Here is a 26,077-nt window from a genome sequence, read left to right on the forward strand (position 1 = left end):
GAAAATAAAATTAGAATTGAATTCCTATATTACTAGAATAAGCAACATATAGATTAGAATTAAATTCAGTAGACTTTGAATGGAATTCAGAGAAAGAATCTTATACATCATTTGCTATGTATTTTTATCGTTTTCAAAATATTTTAAAATTTACTATTATAATGTATCTCAGTAGCTCTGAAATGCCTGAAAAGGGGGATCAGGAGGCTCTGAGTTGTGATATTGTCAACTACTTATTACTTATATAAATTCTGTTTATATTGTTATTAAAAAAAGAAGGTTCCAAAATATGCTCACAAAATCAGACAACACTGGTCTGATTCCTAGGGTGTCAATATTGTACCCTCAAACTAAAACTTTCTTTTAAAACTCTATGCTAGACTTATTTCTTATTAGTATATTAGAAGTCCACACATAAGTAACTAATAATAAAAATTTTAATCCTGTCCTCAACACAGAATTGCAGAATTAATACCATTAAGTTACTAATAGGGGATCCTCTGAATTCTATCATACAGTAGGAACATGTGCCTTCTTTTTTTTCTTTTAAATAATTAATAATATGACAGTAAAAGCAGCTTTTCAGTCTACTATGTAATTATAACTCTCAAGTAGAGCTTCTAAGTAGTTCTTAGTATTTTCAAGTTGAGTTGGAAGACCTTATAGATTTGCTCCACTGACTAGGCAAAATATAATCAGTGCTATTTGTAGTTTTCTAGTCTATATAAATCTTTTACAAATGAATAGCATGCTATCATATTCAATAAAACTTTCATAGGTGAACAAAAACTACATAAAACTTTCACATTAAAACAAATTATAGCAAAACCTAATATATTATAGAAAGTAAGAAGAGGGCACTTTCACAATGATCAATAAAATATAGTTCATTGATTTTTTCTAAAGAGCATAATTATTGTAGAATAGAATGTATTAAATGACATCTCTTTTTTAGGAGGCCATATTTTTTAATCAGACTTTCAAACTATCAAGAAAATGAATACACTAATTATTCAAAATGAAGATTTCCTATGGACAGTTGGACTTTCTATGAATAAATTTCCAAATAAAGAATATCTCATACTTGCCCTGGCCGGTTTGGCTCAATGGTTAGAACGTCAGCCCATGGACCAAAGAGTCCAGGGTTTGATTTTGGTCAAGGGCATGTTCCTCAGTTGTGGTTTGGTGCCCGGTCTTGGTCGAGTTGTGCAGGAGGCAACCAATCGATGTGTCTCTCTCACATCGATGTCTCTCTCTCTATCTCCAGCTCCCTCCCTCCCACTCTGTCTGAAAATAAATGAAAAAGTATCCTCGGGTGAGGATTAAAAAAAAGAAGAAGAATATCTCATATTTTTCTAACATTACCATATATATGACTTCCAATATACTTTTAAATAACATAAATACAATAAAAATACTAAATAATAATGTTGCACGGTTATTAAAAGAAATATGGCAAAAAGTTTAAAAGCATTCTTACCTCTTTGCTCTCTTCTAGTTCTGACTCACTGCTGAACTCTTCAGTATTTAAGTTTTCAAAGTCAGACTCTCCAACAGCAATTGGCACCGTCACAGTGAGGCTGGGGTTGTTTATGAACGACATGTCATTTTCATCGATTACATATTTCTCAACACTGCTTCCAGTACCTACACCACTGGTAGTTCCGTTTCCATCTTTTAGATAATTAAGCTCTTTGCTTATTTCAGCAGTATTATTGGACATGCAGCTGTCTATTTTGTTACCTTCCTGGATTTCTATAGCTTTTGGCTTTCTAAAAAAGGTTTTTCGGAAACAGTCCCGTATCTTATTTTTCACATAATCAATTCCCTTTTGCATCCTTCCTACTGCAATCTGGAGATTGTTCATTTCATTATCATCATCTGTAGCAGCAAGATTATCAGAGCTAAATGAACTCAACAATAAGGCCAGAAAGAGGTTCAGAACCTAAAAGAAAAAAAAAGAAAAAGAAAATTTGCTACACTAATATTGAAATATGCATAAATATAATAGCTTAAATAGGAAACTCATAGATCTTTGCTAAAATTAATTCATCAAATGCTTCTGCATTGCTAACTATATTCTGGACACCATGTCTCAATCACACATTATTTAAAGGACCTAATATCTTCTACCTGCTGTAATGGCAAATGGAAAAACATGCTCCTTCTCTTTCCTACTTAGGACAATGGGAAACTAGAGTTTCTAAGATTTAAATTTTCTACTCAGGGTTGCTAGTGAAAGATAAAATCCCATTTTTATGGTTTTGGCCAATGAGGAAAAAAAACAGATATTTTCATTTTACTTGTTTCACCAGTTTGTCTAGGGAACATCTAGCTATGTATTTAAATAGTGGATTTATTTATTTAATAGCCTAGTGACGTATTAAAACAATATACTTGAAATATAAATTCCTTTGTCTAATGGCCACAAACTTTTATATATATAACACATTTCTCATAAATATGATTTGAAATTTATGTGTCCAAATAGTTCAACAGATGGAGAAAAATCTAAATTAATCCAAGGCTTAGGCTAGACTCTCTTTTTGTACAGAAAAATATGAAGAAATCTTAACTCTCAGAGTATCACTGGGATACATGAGAAAGAATTATCTAATTAACAGATAAAATATGACTAATAAAAGAATAATTAATTATAACTGATGCAAAAGAAAATCTGTTTATAGGAATATTTTTAGCTTGAAATGTGGTTACTGAGTTTTTAAAATGTTTCATGGTAGGAAGACACATGCAAATCAAAAACCCCATTTGTTTCCTTATTTCTGTATCAGATTTTGTTCAGAATCTAGAGCTTCAAAATTTATTATTCTGAAAAATTTGCCTGTCCACAGCTGTCCACAACATTCTTTTAAACATTTTTCATTAGAACTGTACCTCTGAAAGGAAAAGTCCTGTATGATAGTATAAAGAAATGCTTTTCAACAAAGTTGAAAATCAATCAACTAAACAGTATGGGTCTATTTCTGATTTTTAAAATATTTTCCATTGATTTATATGTCGATGCTGGCTATAATATTTACATTTTTAATGTATTGTTTACTGTTTTATTACATATATTTTCTGTAAGTAAATTTCATTCCTTTGTGGACAGTGGAAAAAGTTAAAAAGATGTTTTCTATTCATGATTTAAAAAAATACAAAGCAGCAGAAATAAGAAAATAAAAGTTGCTAATAATCCACCCCTAAAAAAAAGAGAAAGAAATGCTTTGTACACATATGATTGAGAAATTTAAACATTAAAACATAAACATACAAATTGTGCCTTTATATTAATGCTTTTAATTCACAGCTAAAAGTCTTTAAGTTACTCCATGCATATGAGTAACTTAAACTATGATGATTTATTTTCCTTTTAGGAAGAAAATACAGGGAAGAATATATTTAGTCCCCTTCCAAGTCACTTGAATAATTACAAGACATAGTTGAAATATAATTCTCTATTTCATTGAAATTTGTCTTCAAAATTTGATAATATGCAACTTATACCTTTGAGTAAGCAAATATGAACCCTGAATTTATAAAGAGCAATTGCAATATAGTGTATATAGTTGTATTTTTAGATTTATTGGAGATTATCAAAATAATACTAAGATAAAAATAATTAGGACTATAAAAATATTATTATAAAGTTAGTCTTGATTATAAAAATATTTCTTTGAAGAAAATAATATTTCCCCCCCCAAACCCTCAGATAGACCTCATTTAATTATCATATCAACCACAATATTTTAGTTTTGTTATTCTCGTTTTATAGTTTGGAAACTTGAGAAGTTAAGTAACTAGCCCATGCTTCGTATGTCAGCATGGGCTCTGAGTCTGAGTCATTGATTATAAACCAGAGATATGTCTACTGTGTCAGGACACCCTCCGAGCTGTCTGACCTTGTTCTTAATTGTTAACGTTTGTAATATGTACGTACCACGAGGTTTCCAATGACCATGACCAACATGAAAACAATAAGGCACATGGTTTGGCCAGCGACCTCCATGCAGTCCCACATGGTCTCTATCCACTCTCCACACAGCACGCGGAACACAATCAGGAAGGAGTGGAAGAAGTCATTCATGTGCCAGCGTGGGAGTTGACAGTCACTGGAGATCTTGCAGACACATTCCTTGTAGCTCTTACCAAACAGCTGCATGCCAACCACAGCAAAAATGAAGACTATGATGGCCAACACCAAGGTGAGGTTACCCAGAGCCCCCACAGAATTGCCAATGATCTTAATAAGCATATTTAGGGTGGGCCAGGATTTTGCCAACTTGAAAACTCGAAGCTGTAATGAAGTGAAAAAGCTCGTCTTAGTACTAATCACAAAATAATTCTGGAAGTTAGACATTATTTTCTTAATATATGACATTGGAGACCAACCTCTGAGGGATATAAAATTGATATAAAATCTCAAAACATACTAAACAAATTCAAATCTAGAAAAAAATTGTTAATAATATTGGAATTCTAAATAAAATCATATTATTTAAATGTAAAAATAAAAAAGATAAAATATTTTAGTTGTAATAAATAAAACATTTCTGATTCATCAACAGACACATTTATGAAAACAAATTAATATTTTGATTAAAGACTGAATTTAGCAAACTAATGTCACCCTCACAGTATATTTTTGAGAAAAGAAAAACTAAAAGCATAAGATACATATTTCAATGCACATTAAAATGTACATTAAAAGGTTTTTTTTCAATTTTAAGAAGTACACATTTTACTTAATTTGCAATAAAATTTTACATATTTTTCATCAAATTGTCTAGCTGAATTCAAAAAACATTGTTTTACCGTCATTTAAAGTCTGATAGTATCAAAATATTTTCCTACATCTACCTTTAAAGTAGTGCCACTAGATAAGTAAGGTTGATAAAAAGCTAAGGTTAGCTGGGGCCCCAACTTTTTATTTGCATTTCTTTACAGACTTTAAAGCAAAAAGGAGTTAAGGAATTAAAAGCAATTTTAGAAGTACATAAGTGTTTTCAAATGTGCCCTATATAGCTAATCATTATGAAACATTTCAACCATTTTTATCTTTCTTAGGAAATAGTCATACTTAACTTTAAAGAGAATATTTATATATTTTCTTAGAATATTACACATATTTGTATATATTTAAAATATTAAAAGTAACTATGTAAATACATATTGATTCTCTTTCAAAATAAATGTTCTATTAATAAAAGACAAAATATAAACAGTCTATGCAGATACCAGTCTAAATGATCTCAGCACAGACAATCCCTCCACATTAGACAGGCCCAGCTCCATCAAACTGAGACTGACAATAATCCCGTCAAAGATATTCCAGCCCTCTTGGAAATAATAATAGGGATCCATGGCAATGATCTTGAGAACCATTTCTGCTGTGAAGATCCCAGTGAAGACCTAAAGCAAAGAAATGTGGCAAATTTATACCAGTTTAGCATTTTACTTCAGGGGGGTATTTTAAGTAGATGTGTTTTCTTTAATGAATCTGATATATTTGCCAGAAAATAAACATTTTTAAAACATTTCATTGTTTAGATAAAAATTTGATACTGAATAACAACTACTGGACTGTTATTGTTTTTGGTACATTATGCTTCTACTATAATGATTTTTATTATTATTATTTTTTTTAGTAATTTTGCATCAAGAACAAAGCTATATGTTACTGGAAGTTACACAAAAAATGTTAGAGATTTAGTAAAAACTATATTTTGTTCTTGGGTTTTTAAAGGGACATTGCCTTGCCCTGGCTGGTTTGGTTCAGCAGTTACAGCATGGGCCTGTGGACCTAAGGGTCAAAGGTTAGATTTTGGTCAAGGGCACGTACCTGGGTTGCAGGTCAGGTCTGTGAAAGGCAACCAGTCAATGTGTCTCTCTCACGTCAATGTTTCTCTCTCTCTCTCTCTCCCCCTTCCACTCTCTCTAAAAATCAATGGAAAAAGATCTTTCAGTGAGGACTAACTAACTAACTAACTAACTAAATACATCGTCTTATGTCTATGATTTTATAAACCTTCCTGAAAGAAGAGTGGGCTTGCCACAAATGTTTTATAATGATGCTGTCTGGGTGCGTGCCTGAGATTAAGGTTAATGGATTACTAGAGCAGGGCACTGCAGCGTTAACTGAAAGCAGAAGAACCTCCTCAGTATGCATACATCCATAATTAAGATTAATACATTATCTGAGTGGTTGGATGAATGTCTATTTGACAATAGAATGAAAAAACAATGAAACAAACTCAACATTTGGTTCTAACTCAAAACTGCAGACAAAAAGTTTCAAGGCATAAAGAGTTATGAAATTACTCTTGCAAAAAAAAAACACACAAAAATCTTTTAAAGCAATTCTCTTAAATAACTGAAGCAAAAGCCGCATTTTATGATGGTAAAGTCAAACTTACTATTTACCAAGGTAAATCAGCCTTTACCTTAGAAAAACTCTGTGAAACTAACAGTATCAAAATTATTTGGTTTCCTAAAACATATTAATGAACGAATCTCGATCCACTCTTACTAATATGTAAATGCAGCTAACATTTCATTTTCCCAGTCACAGAAAGACCTGAAGGAAATACCCATCCAGAAAAAATATCTTTAGTTCATCATTTATTCACTCAAATGGAAATAAAATGTATTTCAAGCAAGCCTGGTACATGAAAATCCAGATATATGGTGGAATGTACTTTGAAAATAATTTTTTTCAGTTTATATAATGAACTCACCATGGTCCCCCCCCCCCCCAGTGAATCTAAAATAAGGTGAAGAGATTAAGAAGTACAAATTCATTGCTAGACTGACAAACCTCAAAGGGAAAGGAGTTGGGGGGTGGGAAGAAATAAACCAAAGAACTTATATACATAACCAATGGACACAGACAATAGTGAGGGAAAAGGTGGGAGGGGAGCGGGAGCGGGGAGGAGGTGGGTCAATGGGGGAAAATGTGGAACATCTGTAATACATTTTACATCCAACAATAAAGATTAAAAAAAAAAGAAGAAGAAGAAAAATAAATAAATAAATAAATAAAATAAAGTAAGTCCTGATTTATACAAAATTATTTGTTATGTAAAGTTTCAGAAGCAGCTACTATTTGAAATAGGCAGCTTAATTATAGAAATATATCAAACTACCCAGGAAAGAGTTACAAACTACCCAGTAAATGATCTACAAATATCTCTTCCTACAGAAAATCATAAGGTGATCATTTTAGCTCTTCTGAAGTAACTAGACGATATCCTGCATCATAAAAGCCCATACCTTAAACTCACATTCTTTCATCTAAAATTTAATTTCAACATGACACTTCTCTTGAATGGTAACATTTTAATTACAATTCACAATTTAAAATCACAGCTGTGTATATAGCTTTAAATGTTTTCATTTTAGCCCCTTAAAATCTATAGGATTGTTTTTGGTACATTTTACTCTAAGTTTAGCATTCACAGTGAATAAAAATTTTTTGAAAGTCTTCCTCATTCTAGCTAAGGTCAACCAATGGCACTGATTCTGATGCCTATGTTGACATCATTTTAAAATTCTATCGAAAAATGCTAACAACAGAGAGAACTGGAAACCGCTGAGTATGTACAAGATTATTTGTATAACTCCCATGTATGGTCTATAAACACACAGTCATCTGCCTTTGAATTTTTCTGTATCACAAAGTATTTTTAAGACCTGGACAATTAATAAAAAGTATATCACCCTGGCCAGTTTGGCTCAGTGGTTGGAGCGTTGGCCTGCGGACCAGAGAGTCCCAGGTTCGGTTCCTGCTAGGGTCATGTACCAAAAAAAAAAAAAGTATATCAAATGTTTATTGTTTAGACTTTGCCCATTTCTATCTTGTCTACTGCAGAAGTGTTTTGTCTTTTGAAACTTTGGATTACATGCTTCCATAGCCATTTGCTCATAAAAAATTTCTAAGTATCCAAAAGGCTAACCATAAAAACACAACAGCAATTAAAATATGCAAACATGAAATTGCATAAAACTAGTTAATTTAGGCTGATAACATTTTTTATGGATGGTGAATTTATAGGCTTTCTACACCAGCTTCTTATATGAGGAGATACGTTTAGTGAAAAGTTTCTAACCTATTCTACACGATGACATATGATAGTAAAAATGTAATTGCTAAGATGGGGATGAGAATCAGCTTCTGCGTCTGGACCAAGAGTAAAGAAATTTGGGGCATTTGGAGCTGTTTGGTGGAGGGCCCAGGAATTGAAATGATCAAATGTTAGGGTTAAGTTCTCAATTTAGGGATGGAAAAGTTTAATAGTCTGAGTACCACTGAGTATTTACTTGGACAGAGCAAAATGTTTTGTTGATTTACATAAAAAAGATAGAAATGTTCATTCTAAAAGCTAAAGGTCTCATGTAGACCAGTTTACTCTACAGAACCTCTACTTGCTCAGGCTAATGTTCTATTCCTTTGTATTGAATTTCATGTCACTGTAGCCTATTGCTCCATTATTGCTAGCCTCTGATTTAAATTTATTTTCCCCATGCCTTTTGAATATGCATCTTTAAATATTTGTTGTTGATTTTTTCACTTCAGATGAACTTGAAATATACTTTAAAATGGTGAAAAATTATTTGACATTTGTGATTTTCATTTCCCTCATCTATCACGTGATATTTATTGAGATGACTTATTAGGTTTGAGTCTAAAATTCTTAGACTTCTATCAAATTTTATTCAGAAATTGGTATACACATGATTATTGCTACATAACAGACCTATTACAAGTTGTTAGTTTGGAGATGACAAGGGATTATTATTATATTATACCAGGAGAGGAGTTAGATAGCAAAATAACATTCCACTAATGCAAGAGGCACCCCAGGTGAATTCTTACATATGGCTTCCAAGTGTTTTATCTTTCAATAAATAAGAGTCGTTATTTTTTATTCAAAGAGCTATCATAGTCCTGTCCTGATATATTTTATTTTATTTTAGAAAGAAGAAAGGAAAGAGAGAAACATCAATGAGAGAGAACATCAATTGGCTGCCTCCTGCATGACCCCATTGGGGATTGGGCCCACCACCTGGGCATGTACCCTGGCCAGGAATTGAACTGGTGACCTCTTGGTGTATGGGTCGATGCTCAACCAGTGAGCCATACTGGCTGGGCATTTTTTAAATTTTTTCTTTATTGATTTTAGAGAGAGAAACACTGTCCTGATATTTTAATTTGTGTCCTATATCACACCACTTAATTAAAATAATTTAGCTAATTGTGTTTCTTGATGCTTTTATATTTCCAAACAGCCTGCAAGATCGTTCAAACAAGTACCATTTCCTGAGTTCCCTTCTTGATTTAGCAGAATAAGGACATATCATGGACCCTTAATCACTGGTTACAATGAGAGTTATAGTATGAAAGATAACCAGTTTGTAGGAGCTACAAATCTTTGTCTATATTTTCTGGAGAAACAGTTGTTGTTAATTGGAACTGTTTGAAGAGGTTGTCTAACCTACTATGATTGATTGAAGGGTTTCTTGAAGTAATGATCAAAACAAAATAAAAATAAAAACAAAACAGAGCATCTTAAAGAAACTCCATAGAGATGTGAGGTCTCTTGATACTCAAATTTAATCAATCCAATCAACAGAGAAGTGATCTAATTTTTATATGCTCCAGAAACAGGATGCAAAAGGATACATTGATCTGAGTAAGGACTGAAAGTTATGTAACTCTTTCATGGGACATTTTTGTGTTAACTAATTCATCCAAAACCTCTGTGCTCTTATTTATAAGGCAGTATGTAGTTACTTGAGCAGTAATACACTAGTCCATAGAAATTCTAAATTTGTTTTAATGAGAAAACTATAAACCACACAAAATATGAAATGTAACCATCCAAGGTATATAATATAGACAAAAGTCAGCTTTGTACCCATGATATAAGGAATATTTTCTATCTATATATTAAATGTATATTTTTATATTTGATATTATAAATATGTGAAATACATAGTATTTTTCATATATAAACATTTATTATAAAGTTGTTGGTGTCAAATAAGGTATTATAAGATAACTTAAACTATAAAATGCTTTATGAATATGAGATATTATTATTATTATTAATAAAGAGTTATCAACCAATAGAAACAGTCCATTTACATACTCTCCTATTCTTAGGGTTAGAAATAGTTAATTCAAGTCTGTTCCTTGTCATCTACGTTCTCCATCTTGATGAGCCTTTTTCCCCATCACTAATATCAATGTATCAATGGTTCTACCAGTCACCAGTCTTCCACTTTACTTCCCTACCTCATTATCTTCACTGGTACTCCTAAAGTTACAGAATTTTAGAACTGGAGTGGGCATGCAAAATTATCTAGTCCAAAGATTGTCCTCATGAGGAAAACAGACCCAAAGATCTAAGTGACTTTTTTTTAGTACCACCCAGATATTTAAGCATGGGCACTTGAACTTGGACCCAGATTTGGTGCTTTAGTCTGGTGCTTTTCCATTTGATTAATTATAATCCAGTTTCTCTTGCCCAGTGCTACCATACTCGATTGCTTCAACATTGGAATTCTATAAAACCTCAATTTCCTGCTTCACTGTGACAAATTTCTTCCTTCATTTGTTCTACTTCCCTAACACCCCAATATCCTGGGAAAAATACAAGAGCTAGAGCAGAACTGTTTTCCATCAGCATTCAAAGGAAGGGTAATAGGATACATAAGAGGAAGGAAATTGTTTACTGAGTACATGCTAGATGCCAGACATAGTGCTAAATGTTTTCACATTACCTCACTCGACCTTCATAACAGCTCTGGGAAATGGGTATTATTATATCTGTTTCAATAATGGAAAACAAAGACTCAGATGTCTTATCAGACTTGTCCAGATGCTTCATTATTAGTAAGCATTGATAATGAGGTCGATTGAGTTCCACCTGACTGTAAAGCCCATGTTCTTTCATAAAAACATGCTACCTGAATCAGCCCTTTTGGATAGGAAACAATGAGTTGGTTATTTATTGAACAACAACTATGCAAACATTGTTGGAAATGCAAAAGAAAAATAGAGCATGACCTTAGCCATAGAATAATTTATTATGGATCTGAAAATCAAGAATTATGATACAAGAAAGTGTTTAATAGTCAATCATGTTTTATTCACAAATGCATTTGGAGTTAAGAAAAGAATGTTTAGTTAGATTGAATATCATTAGCGGAAATGAGACTAGAATTGAACATTAAAGAATATGAAGAATTAAGATGAGGTCATTTGCGTCAGAACACTCTAAATGTGAATGCAGACAACAGTGAGATATTTTCCTATATCTCACCATATAAAAGCTTGTGTGTGTTTGTGTAGCAGAGCAACCAGACTATTCTGATGGGGTTGATGGTGACTGAGTAGGAAGCAATTGTCAATAAGGTGTATATTAAGGATGGCCTCAGCTTTGGTGGGGGGAGTCTTGCAAACCAGAAAAGAATGTGGACCCATAAATATAGATGATAGATACTTTAGCAAGGTAATAGCATATTGAGTGCAGAGTACTAGAAATATTATTTTAATGGCTATAGGATTAAAAAAGACATACCTTGAAAGAAGAAATTGGTCTTTCTATCAATTTGTATATAAGAAATAGGGGGAAATAAGTCAGAATGGCTATAAGAATCCTATTCTGGATGCTGGAAGGCTGCTACTAGGGGTAACACAAAACTGAAGTGATATTTGTTAGAACTTTCAGTAAACTGATGGAAAGGTAATTTTTTAGCTGTCACATACTGTGTTTAAAGCTGTCCTTGAGCAACAATCTGTAACAGTTGGGCATATAGCACTGGAACATGGCTTATGTTGCAAGAGTAAATAGTTACTAGAGTTATTGAGTACATAAAAACGTTGTGTGAAAAACATAGCTGTAGTGGGCATAAGCAAAGAGGTTTGAAAAGGAGGCAGAGTTGGACTGATTGAAAAAATCAAGGAACAATCAAAGAAAAATCAATGTCACAGGTGCCAAAGACAAAGAAGAGCTCAAGAATCTGGTGGGATTCTATTGAGACAAATAATGCAGTGAAGTGGAAACCACTTATTGGGGTACATGTTTATGCAATTTTATGTAATAGTCTGCCCAATATTTTCTTTCTACCTTTTGTTGGGGATCCATGTGTATGGCTTCATAAGACTGCCATGTTTTCACATGACTCCATGCTCTGTCAAGACTGATTAAACCAGAAGTGAGCATCTAGTCTAAGCTATGCCAAAGAGAATCTGCCTGTCATGAGAGTATTTGAACTGGAACTGAAAAGAGCCAGTCCTTTTTCAGTGCAGAGGTTACAAGATGTACAACCAGTGAGCTATGGCTAAGCACGTTTCCTGACCAAGAGACAAAAGATGCAGTGAATGTTTGGGCTATATCCAAGCCTTTGGTTAAAGCAAGTTCCTGGAGTACAACTACAAAATTGCCCTTTATGTGGCTTGGTAATTTATCTTTCCTTTCAATTCCACAAGTCAGTTTTCCCCCACTCTTAAACTAGTTTGAGTTTGTTTCCATCTTGTGCCAAAAAGGAAGGTCTTGATTCATAAATTCTATAAATACTTTTTTTTAGTTGTTCATCTATTACAATTTCTTTATATAATTTAGGAGGAAACATACATGTCAGCACACACATACATGGATCCTCACTCCAATAATTTGAACCAAAAATATGGCTAAATTAAAATGCATTTTTACCAACTATTTCTTCTCTGTGTGAATAATACTGAAGCATTTTATTAGATCAGCGATTTTCAACTGGTGAGCAGAAAGAGGTATACTATTGTGCCGCAAGAATATTTAAAACATGCAATACCTGACTATTTAGCTGGCAGCATTGACCTCTTTTCTCTTAGACTGTCAAATTAAAAAAAAAAATGATAAGAGCCAATACAACAATAGCTGTCTGGTGTGAATGAATCAAAATTATATGTTTTTTTTTTTGGTCAGATTGGCAAAAAATATATATACTTTGGTGCCACAGATTTTTAGTAATTAGTTTTCGTGTACACCATGAGATGAAAAAGGTTGAAAATGCTGTTTTAGATAATTCAGTTTGAAACAACTATGTCCTCTATTGCACAGAATCAACCTGTGTGTTCCCTTCAATGGACATGATTTCTTCAGAGGCTGTGTGTGTTAAAACTTGTTGTTTGTGGAGCTAGACGTAGATAGTGTTGTTTCTCTCCAGGGGTGGGGAACGTCCAGCCCTTGGGACATAAAGGGCCTAAGAAATCAATACCAGCTAACATCACGCGCCTCACCAAATTAACCTGACCAAATATAGCAGGCTAATTTTTAAGTTGATAATTTTGTATGGCTGGAGAATGATAGTGAGACACCATTATCCATCAGCCAGGACATTGGTCTAAACAATCAGTATTCAAACTAGTTGAATTTTAAACCGTATCATTGAGATTCCATATATTTCTTTAGATATTTTTTCTATAAAAAAAGAGGGTATTATTTTTGTTTCAACACAGCACAGATGGATTTCTGTTTTGGTCTATATCCCCGACTCCTGCCCAAGGAAAAGAGTAAACTTCAAATAAACTTACCAGGTTCCCTACAGTCAATACACTACTGAATTGACCAGTCATTGGATAGTGCTCCATAGCCATAAAGAGGGTGTTTAAGACAATGCATATAGTGATGGCAAGATCAACAAATGGATCCATAACAATTAAATTCACAAGATGCTTCACTTTTAACCATGCATCACAGCAGTCCCAGATCAAGAACACATTGGCAAATCTATACCAGCATGGTGGACATTTTTGTCTAGATTCTTCAAGTTCTGGAGGAATAATAAAGAAGAGTAGTAAATAACATTAAAAACAAAGTCTTATTACTGTAGATAAAAATGATGCTTCTACTTGGGGAACAGCAGTTTATATAACAGCTTAACAATTTGAGAAGACAATTCCATTAAATACTTTCATAACATGTTCATTAAAAATATCATGAAATAGATGTTATTTCTCTTTTAAAACAAAAAATAAACATTTTGAATTTAACATTTTGCTTCAAACTAACTTCATTACCTTATAACTTAGGTGATAGTTAATTAAGTTGCTATATTCTCTGTATAAAAATGGAATTTTTATATCACTTTACAGAAATTTTAAATGTATCAAATAATTTTTATTTTGAAAGTACCCTTATAAGAACACTGTCTAAAACTGTGATCCTTATCAACATGTGTGACTCATTCTCTCCTCTGATTGTCTCCCCATCAGCACTGATCTTGCACACAGAATATAGTGTGTATTTATTTAGTATAGATTGAGACTCAATCTATACTAAAATCTTCATCCATTATTCATATTTTCTTATTTGTTTTAAAAGTTTAGCCTAATATCTAAAATATCTAGTAGTTTTAATGGGTGAAGCCTATTACAAAATAATTATGTGACTGTTCAGATATCCAATACACCAATAGAACAAGATATAAAATGTAATCGATGCTTTCTAAAGAACATATGTCAACTATGACTTATATAATTGACTTATACATTGAAGTTCTAGTGAAATACCCTTCTAAATGTCAAGAAGTGGTGAGAATGACCACTATTTAGGGAATGAACAAGAGAGTAATAGTAACTGTCTATTCTCCTGTGTCAAAATCAGTAAGCATTGTGTCAGCTCTCCTTTGGAGGAATGTAAATGGTTTCTGTGAATGTGGAAGATAGGGGAGGATCTTTTTTAGAGTCCTTGTTGAAGTGGAACATGTGTCTTTATTTGTCCAACTCACTCATATGCTTCTCTGAACCCCATCACCACCTCCTTGCCTGGAAACAGACTAAGGCTGACAGAGATGTTTCTTTTTGCCAACACTTAAAAAAGGAAGTATTTACTCTAATTGCTTAAGGATAATGTAACATAAGGATAAATAAGCACTAATGTAATATCAAGTGGGGAAATATCACTCTGCAGAGAAGATAAGGACTCAACTCAAAAAGAAATCAGGACAATATTAGTTTTTATAATCAATGTGAACATAATATATTCCTGATATCATCTACTTGGGTCTTTACACAGTTCTGATCCTGGATAATTGGCTGTGGTAATCTAAAGAGAAGACCTAGGTTCCACAAAGCATATGACCATAGAAAGCTGCCTGTAGCATGGCTGCTTCTTACCCTCCATTGTGTTGGTCAGGATGCTGGCTATGCTCATGGCTCTTTGCCTTCCAGAGGAATCCTCCAGCATTTCCATTGATATCTGATAAGAACTTAGTCTTCTCTTTCTGACTTCCGTTTCAGTGGTGGTGCCCTGCAAACCAAATACTGATGGCTCAAACCACCCTTTTCAATGGAAAGTACAACACCATATAGCATTTCTTTGGAAAAATCATGCTACATGCAATTTTTTCAGGTAATAATAAAATATCAAATTTGTCTTTAAGTTATAAGCAGTTTTTTTTTTTTTTTTTTTTTAGTATCATAGGTGATATCCTTTAACAAGAATTCACCATTTAGAATGCAATTGTGTAGGGCAATTATATTGCAGAACCTGCTGGAATTTTCAGGGAAATTTTCATAAGCATGCTAATGTCATATATTGTTTCATTTTATTAAAATTCAAATTGTTACTCTGCTTATCTCAATGATTTATAATCAGATCAATCTTCTCCCCAAATAAATAATAGAATTATATAGTTCCAAGATTAAATTATTCTATTTGGGATTATATTGACAATATTGACATATATGAGCCAAATTTTTTCATGCACATACACAGATGTACAATGAAATGTGTGTGCTTTCCTGAGATTTCCTTAATTATTTCTATATGCCATTTTATGAGAAATAACATTTTAGAGTCATTTAAATAGATATCAAAACATTTTAGAGTCACTGTAATATTGACAGTTTTGTGAAAATTCCCCATTATCTATATTGCTCACTATAATATTTAATTTTAAGGATATGAAATTTCCAGAATATGAAAAATAATCATACATTCTGGGTGAACATACATCTATAATAATGATTTGGTTAAAGTGCTCATTATTTTGCATTGGTAGGTATACTGAATCTGCAGATATTGTTTCATCCCAGATTCTAACAACTGAGCTCTTTTAACCTACAGCATTTGAAAGCTAATGGTCCCATACAAATCAATTGCTTCTAAAAAGTTGGTTGTTTTGCATCCAATAAGTAATATATTGTCTTTAAGGACTTTCACTTTGGGGAAGCAGGATGGTATAACAGGCTAAACTGTCTAGGCCTTGATTATTTCAAATTGGTGTATAATGTCAGGAGGAGCTAACTTATTATCTATTATCACCTCTGGCAGTTGTCCAGTAGGTGAGGTTAGAGCTGATGGTCCACCCACCAAGGAAACCACACCATTGCAATCCACAGAGCTGTGCATCTTCCCATTCGCTGGAAGCCCTGGCACCATCCTGGATGACATACTGGCCTGACTAACGTTACTGTTGCGACGCTCTCCATGTCTGTGGGGCACAAACAGTGAGTCTCTCCTGCTCTCGCTGTCTTCAAATGTACTGTGCTCATCATCAGCAAAGTCATTTTCAGAACCGACATCCTTGGCCCGACCTCTGAAGCTGAAAATACTTGTTTTGCTATTGCGTCGTGGGGAAAACAGGGAGCCACGGATACTTAACAGAGACTGAGGAGAGAGCAAGAAAGAAAGGAACGGGGGACACACTCTCAGTTATTTAATAAAAATTCCTAATGTTGCAGAATCTATTTGCTTTTGGGTTTAGAATAGTCTTGCTCTTAAATACAGGTAATCAACTTTGTAGAGAACACATGTTTTGATATTATAGATCACAATGCAAATTTAAGTATAAAGAGTGTTACTTTTTTATTAAGGATCCTGATTTGCAGTTTACTAAGTGCATGACCACTTCATGAATGTTAATCTAGTACTGTGAAGTAGATTTTTAAATCATAATGTTATAGGACTGGAACTTTATGCTGAAAAGGAAAAGTTATTTTTTATTTATTTATTTTTTTGGTGGGTGTGGTAGTTAAACATGGAGTAGGTGGCTTTCACTCCCCAATACAATGATCTGAAAGGGCATACCACGTGGAAATAAGTTATGGCTCAAGTGAGACTGTTGGCTCAGATTTCAAATATTTGTAGAAAATATTTCACTTCCGGATAATGGTTTAAAAACAAACCTATTATCTCTTCATTTCCTTCTTTTGCATTCTAAAAGGAAATTATTCCTTTTCTGGACCTGTTTGCCTCTATCCACTTGGGAATGAAAGTCAGGAAATTTACCTATGATGCTGTCTCCCAAATTTGCGAACAGTTTCCCAAATGGCTAATCATGATTCACATTATTTGAGAGAATATCTATATCTATATCTATCTATATCTATATCTGTATCTGTATCTATATCTATATTATCTATATATAAAGTTGTGACAACAGAATATTTCTAAACTGCTATATAAATTATTTTCTTACTTAACATTTAACACTGGCTTTAAAAAGCAAGACATACATACTTGACTTTACTAAGGAGGGTGATGTAGAAGACAGCTTATCCTTCTGATCTCTAATTTTATTAAAAGGATCTGGATGATTCAAAACGTTTTGTATTACGTGTATTCACAAACAAATCAAGTTAATAGTTTTCTGGTATAGGAAAGTGAGGAGTTAGCATGAAGTCTCTTCTTTCACTTTTTGGGTAGATTTTAAACTAGCAGCACCACACCATTCTGTGTTTATTCTAGCCTTGATGACAGTTTTCAAGGACATCTTTATTCAGTCTGCGGAATCTTTGTTTACTCCCTTCGGCATTAGCCATGACATACCTGTTGCTCCCCGTTTGTCTCTCATAACCCCTCCTACCTCTCTGCATAGCCAGGGTAATATGTCTACATAATATAGATACACAGACATACATAACCATAAGACAGAATTAATATGCCTGGACCCTCCCTTTCTTTCTCCAAGCTTCAGAGTAAAATCAAATAAAATAATTTTAGCAGAAAAAAACATAGGAAAGGCAGACACCATCAACTTTATTCTTGGTCCCTTTGCCTAATTAGGTATGCTGATTTTCTTAGGCCTTAGTTGTAGCTTTATTTTTATGGCTTTTTCCAGACTGCAAAGCTCTTGAATAATCTTTGTTGCCCTCTGTCACAGTGGTGTTCTGGAAAGATATTACTCATTAACAAATGTACTGTCTCTTTGGATTTGCTTAAGATAGCCACCGGAATTATTTGCTGCCTAGTCTGTCCAACCTGTGACTGTGTCTCTGGGATACACAGTTTGTGCAGGGGTTTCCCTGCCCACTGTCAGATAGCAGCTAGACTGGTTTCCCACTCATCAGACTGATCAAGAAATTAGACATTGTGAGGAAATTAATTCAGCCACCACCTCCCACTATTAAATCTCCTTATACTCAATTTAAATGATCAGTGTAACATTGGTTATGTTCAGACTTGTTTTTGAAACTTTAGTGTGTATTTTTAGGTCCTTGCTTTTTGGGACTGGGATTCAGTAGGCACAGGGTAGGACTCTGGAATCTGAATAGTCAGCAGGTGTTCTGTGCAGGTGGCCCTCACTCTACACTCAGAGGAATACAAATTTTGTCCTGCCTTAATCCCTGGGATGTGTCAGTGTAATGGTTTTAATGTACTTATGTTCAGAGACTGTCTTTGGAAACTAAAATTCTATATACATGATATTGGTTGGGAGTATTCGATATGTGGTACATTCATAATATATCCTGTACATGACTTTAATTTGCATGTTTTTATGTCAGGGTGTTTTCACAGGCGTTCCAGATCTTTGAGTTTATCCGAAACTTCTATTCTCTCGTTAGAAAGTATAATAATGGGTGTGAGCACAGATTTCAAGGCAATCGAGACTGAAAAAAAAAAAAGATAACAAAAATAGAATTCAGAGAAAAGAAACCAAAAATAACACTAAAAGATGCAGCCGAGTGCAGGGAATACCCACAGCTGTGACAGTCCTTTCTCTAGGGAAAACACATTTTTGCGCTCTAAGGACCAAATGATCACCTTCCTTTGCCTCAAGTATGCTAAAACATAGATCCCACAGTTCAATGTTCCTTTGGTCCAAGAAGGTAAATTTGAACACTTCTTCTTAATTTTCAATAACAAAAGGGTGAATAGAAGAACTTAGGTCTGTAAAACACAATCTTGCATGTAGAGACTAAACTCAGAGTGGATTGGGAAAAGTCAAGATGGGAGGCGATACAGGGAATTTGAAGATGTTCTAGTAAATTCACATGAAGTCAGTATTTGTTAGAAATACTCAATAGCATTTCAAGTTAAATGTATGTTCCCTATCAATGTCTTCAATCAGTTAATAATTATACTTTGTTCTGGCTATGAAACATCTGGTTTAAAATAAATTGTATCAGTGTGTCCAAACAACATAGATGAAATCTTTAGGTGATTTACTTTTCATTGTACAATTTTCAACACTTTTTCCATTTTGTACTATGAGCATATATTATCTATTTAAAATAAAATAATGTGTGGCTTCTCAGCCTTGAAATGTTCAGAAGACATACTTGTTTTGAATAGCATATCCTGTCCATCTTATGTTCTTGTCCCCACTACATTGACTGTTTCTCTTTCCCATCAGAGAGTCCTCTCTTGTTTACAAAACCAGATATTATTATGTGCTTCTGGTATATTTTTTGCTTGTGAGTTGTGATAGTAACTTCTGTATCTTTTTACTGAGGTGTGAAAATATCAATGCTAATAGGCTTTTTCTTTCAATTTTTAAATATCTACTATCTATCTACCTATCTTTATCTATCCATTATCCATCCATCCAACCATCCATCTATCTATCTACCTTCCTATTTACCTATCTCACTATCTATCTACAAATATAAAATGAAGTACATATAATATGAGCATATTCTGATTCTGTTTTTAGTATTTCACCTCTGGCTGTCAACTCATGTCCCTCTGCTATGGCCTCTCCATGGCTCACTCTGCACAGGCCTCCCTGCTGCTGGCCGGGCATTCGGGCACACTGCCGCCTCAGGGACTTGCACTTGCCTGGAACGCTCTTCCGTGGGTGAGCCTCTTCCCTGCCACTTCTTAATGTTTGCTGAAAAGTCTCTTTTACAGTGAGGTTTTTTCAAACCACCCTATTTAAAATGTTTACCTGAAGTTAGTGACCCTGATCCCCCATTCCAGCTTTATTTATGTATTCCCATCACTTATTGTCTTCTAACACAGTCTATAACTTATGTATCTTATTTATTGTCTGTCTCCTCCTTTCATATGAAGTTCCATGAGGTCAGTGAATTGTATCTATTTTGTTCATTGAGATATTTTCATCATCCAGAGCTGTTTCTGTCACATAGTAGGTGATTAATAAATATTTGTTAATTGGTCAAGTGAACTAATCCACAAGTGTTTATTTGATCACCATGATGAAACAATGGTAGACAAATACTATTTTCAAAACATGTAGATATATTCATGTAAATGTTGCTATTATGCACATACATTTGTGAGTAACTGAACTACTCAAATTTCTAGTTTCCCTCATTTGGAATTCCTTTACTATTTTTAATTTAATAAGAGCTTTTACTGTTTGTCACATAGGTATTCCATGTATTGCTTAATCCTCCACATCTGTTTAAGGAATACATTATCACCCCATTTTTATAGAAGTTTTACAAAGTAAACGTGGCTCAACCAAGATCACAGAACTAATTTGAAGTTGAAATATGAACATAAGCTTTATGACATCAATCATTATGCTATGGTGTCAAATAATACTAAGTCTAATGACTCCCAATAATCTTAATAATGCTAAACTATATCAGCGATGACAGTTTAAGCCACACACATACACAAAATCTGGTCCTATAGACATTCAAATCAAACCCAATAGATATACTGATGTACTTTATATTTGTATTATGCAAGATAATTGTTGAATCTCTTAATACCAGCATTTTCTGTAGAGAATAGTTTTCATCTTATAACTATGTGTGTGAATAATTATTTTGTCCTAATATGAGAATTCAAGCTATAAATGATTAATGTAAAGCTAATTTTTATATTTTATTTATACATCGAATATAAATTATAAATGAAACATCCATTGATAATTTGTATATGCCTTTTCCTCCCAACCAAGAGCTAAACAATGAATTTTGTACTTATCACTCCAATTTTTTAAAAAGTTTTTGTTTTTTATAAGACAAAAGAACATCATAGCCCTTGGTTGATGTACAGTTGTTGGCTTTAACTTAATTTTAATTATATAGAGTGTTCCTCAAAATATTATTTTTAGGGTATAATTATGACCCAGATTAATATGATGAGAAGAGTTCATAATTCATTATACATGAAATTTTGATGGAACCAGTGTTCAAAGTCATAACTGTACTTCTCACAGATTTTATAACTACTTACTCTTTACATTATGTAACAGATACAACTTATTGACAGAGAAAAGGTTGAAACTATTTTATCTCTTTGACTTGAAATATGCAGAAGAATTGGTTAGTTGGCATTAAATCAGAGCAAAAATAGACCATCTTCAATTTAGTTCTTTTCAAGAGCAGTTAGGTCACAATGTCACTCTAATGTATCATGGCATGACACCATATCAGGGTAATGAGAATTGCAATAATATACTTCTCATATCAGAAGATAAAGGAAAATTCCAGAGACCTTTTTTTTTTTCACGATCCATACATATGTTGAAATCAGAACCACATATAGTAAAGGCAGAAATCCAGATGTAAAGAAGACATATTCATTTAAAATCTCAGAAAGGAAAAGGTAAACAAAAGATTGCAAAACTGTCTCGCTCAAAAGTATGATAGAGAGATCTTAATCCCTACTGCCTGCCCCCCCCCCCCCCAGAAAAAGCAGATGAAGACACATGGTCTCAAAATAGTGCAACATTTAAAGCTGATTACCTTAAATGAAAGTTAATGGTTTAATGAAAGTCTCATTTAAAGATAATGTATGAAGCAAATTTAAAGAACTATATTAAATGTTAGTTCCTTGTTCCTCATTTAACTCAGATAGCACAAAAATATACCAAAACCAAATACAACATTTAAAAAGCAATAGCAATGACAAAATAAATTGGCGCACTTAGTAGAAAACCATACCTGATGAGGGGAGTAGAATTTCTTGTCACTCGTCAATCGGTTTCCATCCATGGAGAAAAGGAAGCTTCTTCTTTTGACACTGTCTTCAGATTCAGATTTGGGAAACCTGTCTCTCTCGCCTTTGTTGTTTCCTTCAAGATGCTCCCTCTGTCTTCTTTTCTTCCTTCTGTTCCTCCACTCCTTAGCACTTTTGGAGCTTAATTTTGATGCTTCTGAAGAACTTTCCAAGAGCTCTCCCAAGCCACCTATTCCACTGAAGTCTCTTGAAGCAGCTGATGCTGCTGCAACTGCCTGTTTAAAGCAAAGCGAGGTATTAGTTAGAACATGTAACCTTGAAAATAGATAAATAATACAAATGTTGCCAGTTATGATAATATGTTAAATTGTATCTTCTGGCCTTTTTACTGTGCTTTACTACAAGAGTTCTCTTAATAATGACAATTTCATACACTATAAAGCAAGATGCTAGCCTGAGCATTAAAGCATGAAAAGTCTGGTTTGGCATATCTCCTGGAAAGCCCTTTAAAAAAAAATTCTGATGAAATTAGCTTCATTTCTGGGGACATTTGTTCTCTTAAAAATATCTTCTACATTTTAATTTTTTTTCTTTATTGATTTGAGAGAGAGGGGAGAAGGAAGAGGTAGAGAGAGATAGAAACATCAATGAGAGAGAACATCAATTGGCCACCTCCTACATGCCCCCCACTGGGGACTGAGTCTACAACCTGGGCATGTGACCTGGAATCAAACTGGCGACCTCTTGACCAATGAGCCACATCGGCTGGGCTACATTTTAAAAGTAAATGTTTCTTAGTGATGGTTGCTGGTCTGGTTACTATTTCAACTCCATCCATGGTCTGGGTCTACAACCTGGGCATGTGACCTGGAATCAAACTGGCGACCTCTTGGCTACTGAGCCACATTGGCTGGGCTACATTTTAAAAAGTAAATGTTTCTTAGTGATGGTTGCTGGTCTGGTTACTATTTCAACTCTATCCATGGGCATGTTTCTTCCACATGTAATTGCAAACAACTGAGTGGTATTTTTTTTCCTTCTAAACCTAGGACAAAATAATTTCTTTTTTTTTTTTTTTCTTTTTTTTTGTGAACTCAAAACATTTAAAGTTTTTACTATTTTATCTCTAGCTTGAAGTAGTGAGAATGTATTGGCTAGTTTCTCCACTTACTTAATTTGAATTACATTTATTATTATAGTTCACATCCTTGGGGTCCAGTTAATCCCAGAGATCAACATAATTAATTTACTACTTAGCACTTTTAGTTTAATTCTTTAATTTTATAAATTATTATCATAAATCATAACACATGATTAACATATCAGTCAATAAACCCCTAAAATAATCATTCAAGAGATTATGACGACCTTTTCAATATTTTCCCCCTATTTTAGCACCAAGTATACATAAGCATTTTGAATTTCTATACATTCTAAAGAAACACAGCCAGCTCTGAGGTGAAATATGGCAAATGTTTTGTATTTTTATTTATATGAACAATACTTTTAGGCTGGAAATGATCTAACCATGACTAAGGAGGATCTGACACAACAATATAGTGCATACAAAGCTTCCTCATTAAGAATATTCCTACTTTTAAACATAATAAAGGAAGTGGCAATGATTAAATTATGAGAATATTGGTTCAACTCTCTACATATGTCATTACTAAGTACCATCAATTCTAACTTACCAACATTTTGTTTTTCTACTAGACTAAGTTAGGTAGGACTTCTGTCATGTTTTTTGTGCATATTGCCTAGTATGTCACCTGACATAAAGAATGGGCTCAGCCCTGGCCAGTTTGGCTCAGCGGTTAGAGCATCGGCCTGCGGTCCTGAGAGACCCGGGTTCGGTTCCCGCTAAGGGCATGTGCCTCGGTTGCAGTTTGTCCCCGGCCCTGGTCGGTTGTGCGGGTGGCAGCCACTCGATGTGTCCCTTTCGCGTCGATGTTTCTCTCTCTCTCTCTGTTCCTCTCTCTCTCCCTCCCACTCTACCTGAACAAAAAATGGAAAAATGTCCTCGGGTGAGGATAAAAAAAAAAAAAAAAAAAAGAATGGGCTCAGTTACTGTTTGGTTAATAAAGATGAAAAAAGGCATCATGCTGTCAGTTGTGTCGGACACCGAGGTAGGGCTGGGGTAAGAACAAGACATACTTAGACTTGACTTTTCGAGATCTTATAAAATACTCTATGTCAGAATGATCTATATAACAGAAATGTATTTTAGGAAAGAATGAAGATAAAACTCATTTATAATCCTTTGACAGCATGCTGGGCTTTATGTTTTTTTCTTCCTGAGGTGAAACAAATCTTCTAAAGTAGCTTCCTTTTCTAAACCTCATCTCAACTTAAAAAAAAAAATAAGTGATACAAATTTTCTAGGATTAACATAAACCCAGTGATGGAATCATAGTACTACATATAGTACTAAATATATGTGTTGAGCTAAGCAACACATAAAATGTAACACAGATATTTGTTCATGTTGAATACTATATTCATTATGGAAACCCAGATCTAAAAAAGTATGACAATGCCTAGTATTTAAATTAAAAATCAATTCAGAATTGGGACATTTATAGAATTTCATATACCAGATAGAGTTTTATTGAATTCTTGATCATCAGTATCACTTCTGACATCACCGGTGATGAAAGATGATAAATATTAAGAACCCTTTTGAAATATGAATGTTTAATATAAATATGTGTAAAATGAAGTGAAAAAATGAAGCACTTCTCTGTAGCAAGTTAAATAGAGTTGACTGTGCTTGATATATAGGATATATATAATATGCATGATTGAAAATGGAATATACATATATTCCTTTATCATCTAAATAGAGTCCTTAATTCACCTTTCCACTTTGTATAGACAGAAACATGCAACACACAGTGCTAATCATTTATTGTCTTGCTTGTCGTTAGAAATGAAGGAAGTGGTGGTAATAGTCCTTTGTCATGATCCTGAGAGTCATGTTCATTTAAATCACTTCCGGAATTTGTTTTGCATAAGACATGATTTCCCTACCTATTCTGGGTAACAGTTGGCAAATAACTCAAAACCAAAACAGATTTTTAAGGCAACAATGGTAACCTCCCGACACAACACATTTTCTGTGTCACTCCCCAACTCAAATCTGTCACTTGTTCCACTTCCAGTGATTTGATGATCCCTCAAAGGCAGATGTTTCCTGTCATCTCACATGTCTGCATACCTGTGTATACTTAGCTCTGTGATATGGCCAATGTCCTGTTTATTTAGACTAATAGTATTACTTTCACGAATGATTTGCTGAATTCCTCTTATAGCAAATAATAAATAAGTCCTTAATAATTACACAGAGAATGACATATTTTTTTCTCACTGTTGTGTGATTCAAAATAGGCTCTATAACTCACCGTGTCTTTAAAAAATAAAATCACTTGACTACCTGTGATTATACTTCATTTTAAACATAAAATCCAATTTTAAAATCCTACTCAAAACTACAGTCCTGGACAGTGTGGCTCAGTTGGTTGAATGTTGTCCCATGCACCAAGAGGTTGTCAGATTGATTCTTGGTCAGGGCACATGCCCAGGTGTTGGCCTTGATTCCCATGATCAGCAAATACTAAGTATATGGCTGAGTTGGGTAACCAGCTAAGCAATTCACTGTTAAACCCTTGTCTCACCAAAAAAAAAATTCCTCAAAAAAAAAAAAGAAAGAAAATGGCCTTATGCTATATGTTGTGCATCTTTGAAATAACTCAGTATTATTAAGAATTTAAATTTTAAAACTACAAGTTCCAAGGATATACTCTCATTCAAATATCTGGAACCATCTAGCTGAAAAAACAATCACTATATATCAAAAAGTCACTATGCACAAAAGTTCTTTTGCACTTCTATATCTGCCTAAGAAATAGTAACAGAGATCGATC

At 33.7% G+C, this 26,077-nt stretch overlaps 1 protein-coding gene across 5 annotated transcripts in view; it reads right to left on the minus strand.

The window, feature by feature from the left end:
- Positions 1-26,077, minus strand: part of SCN3A (sodium voltage-gated channel alpha subunit 3) — an 84,868-nt gene that overhangs the window by 36,837 nt on the left and 21,954 nt on the right. For 2 of the 5 annotated variants that reach the window (XM_036253568.1, XM_036253566.1), the window contains exons 10-16: positions 22,136-22,426; positions 16,314-16,658; positions 15,164-15,296; positions 13,580-13,818; positions 5,239-5,412; positions 3,941-4,297; positions 1,481-1,945 (exon numbers count right to left, since the gene is read on the minus strand). In XM_036253568.1, the coding sequence (XP_036109461.1) occupies positions 1,481-1,945; positions 3,941-4,297; positions 5,239-5,412; positions 13,580-13,818; positions 15,164-15,296; positions 16,314-16,658; positions 22,136-22,426 (2,004 nt within the window). The remainder of the gene's footprint in view (positions 1-1,480; positions 1,946-3,940; positions 4,298-5,238; positions 5,413-13,579; positions 13,819-15,163; positions 15,297-16,313; positions 16,659-22,135; positions 22,427-26,077) is intronic. The other 3 variants (XM_036253570.1, XM_036253569.1, XM_036253567.1) reach the window with 3 other exon arrangements.

This window comes from Molossus molossus, unplaced genomic scaffold (genome assembly GCF_014108415.1).
Source record: "Molossus molossus isolate mMolMol1 unplaced genomic scaffold, mMolMol1.p scaffold_m16_p_11, whole genome shotgun sequence".
NCBI lineage: Eukaryota > Metazoa > Chordata > Mammalia > Chiroptera > Molossidae > Molossus > Molossus molossus.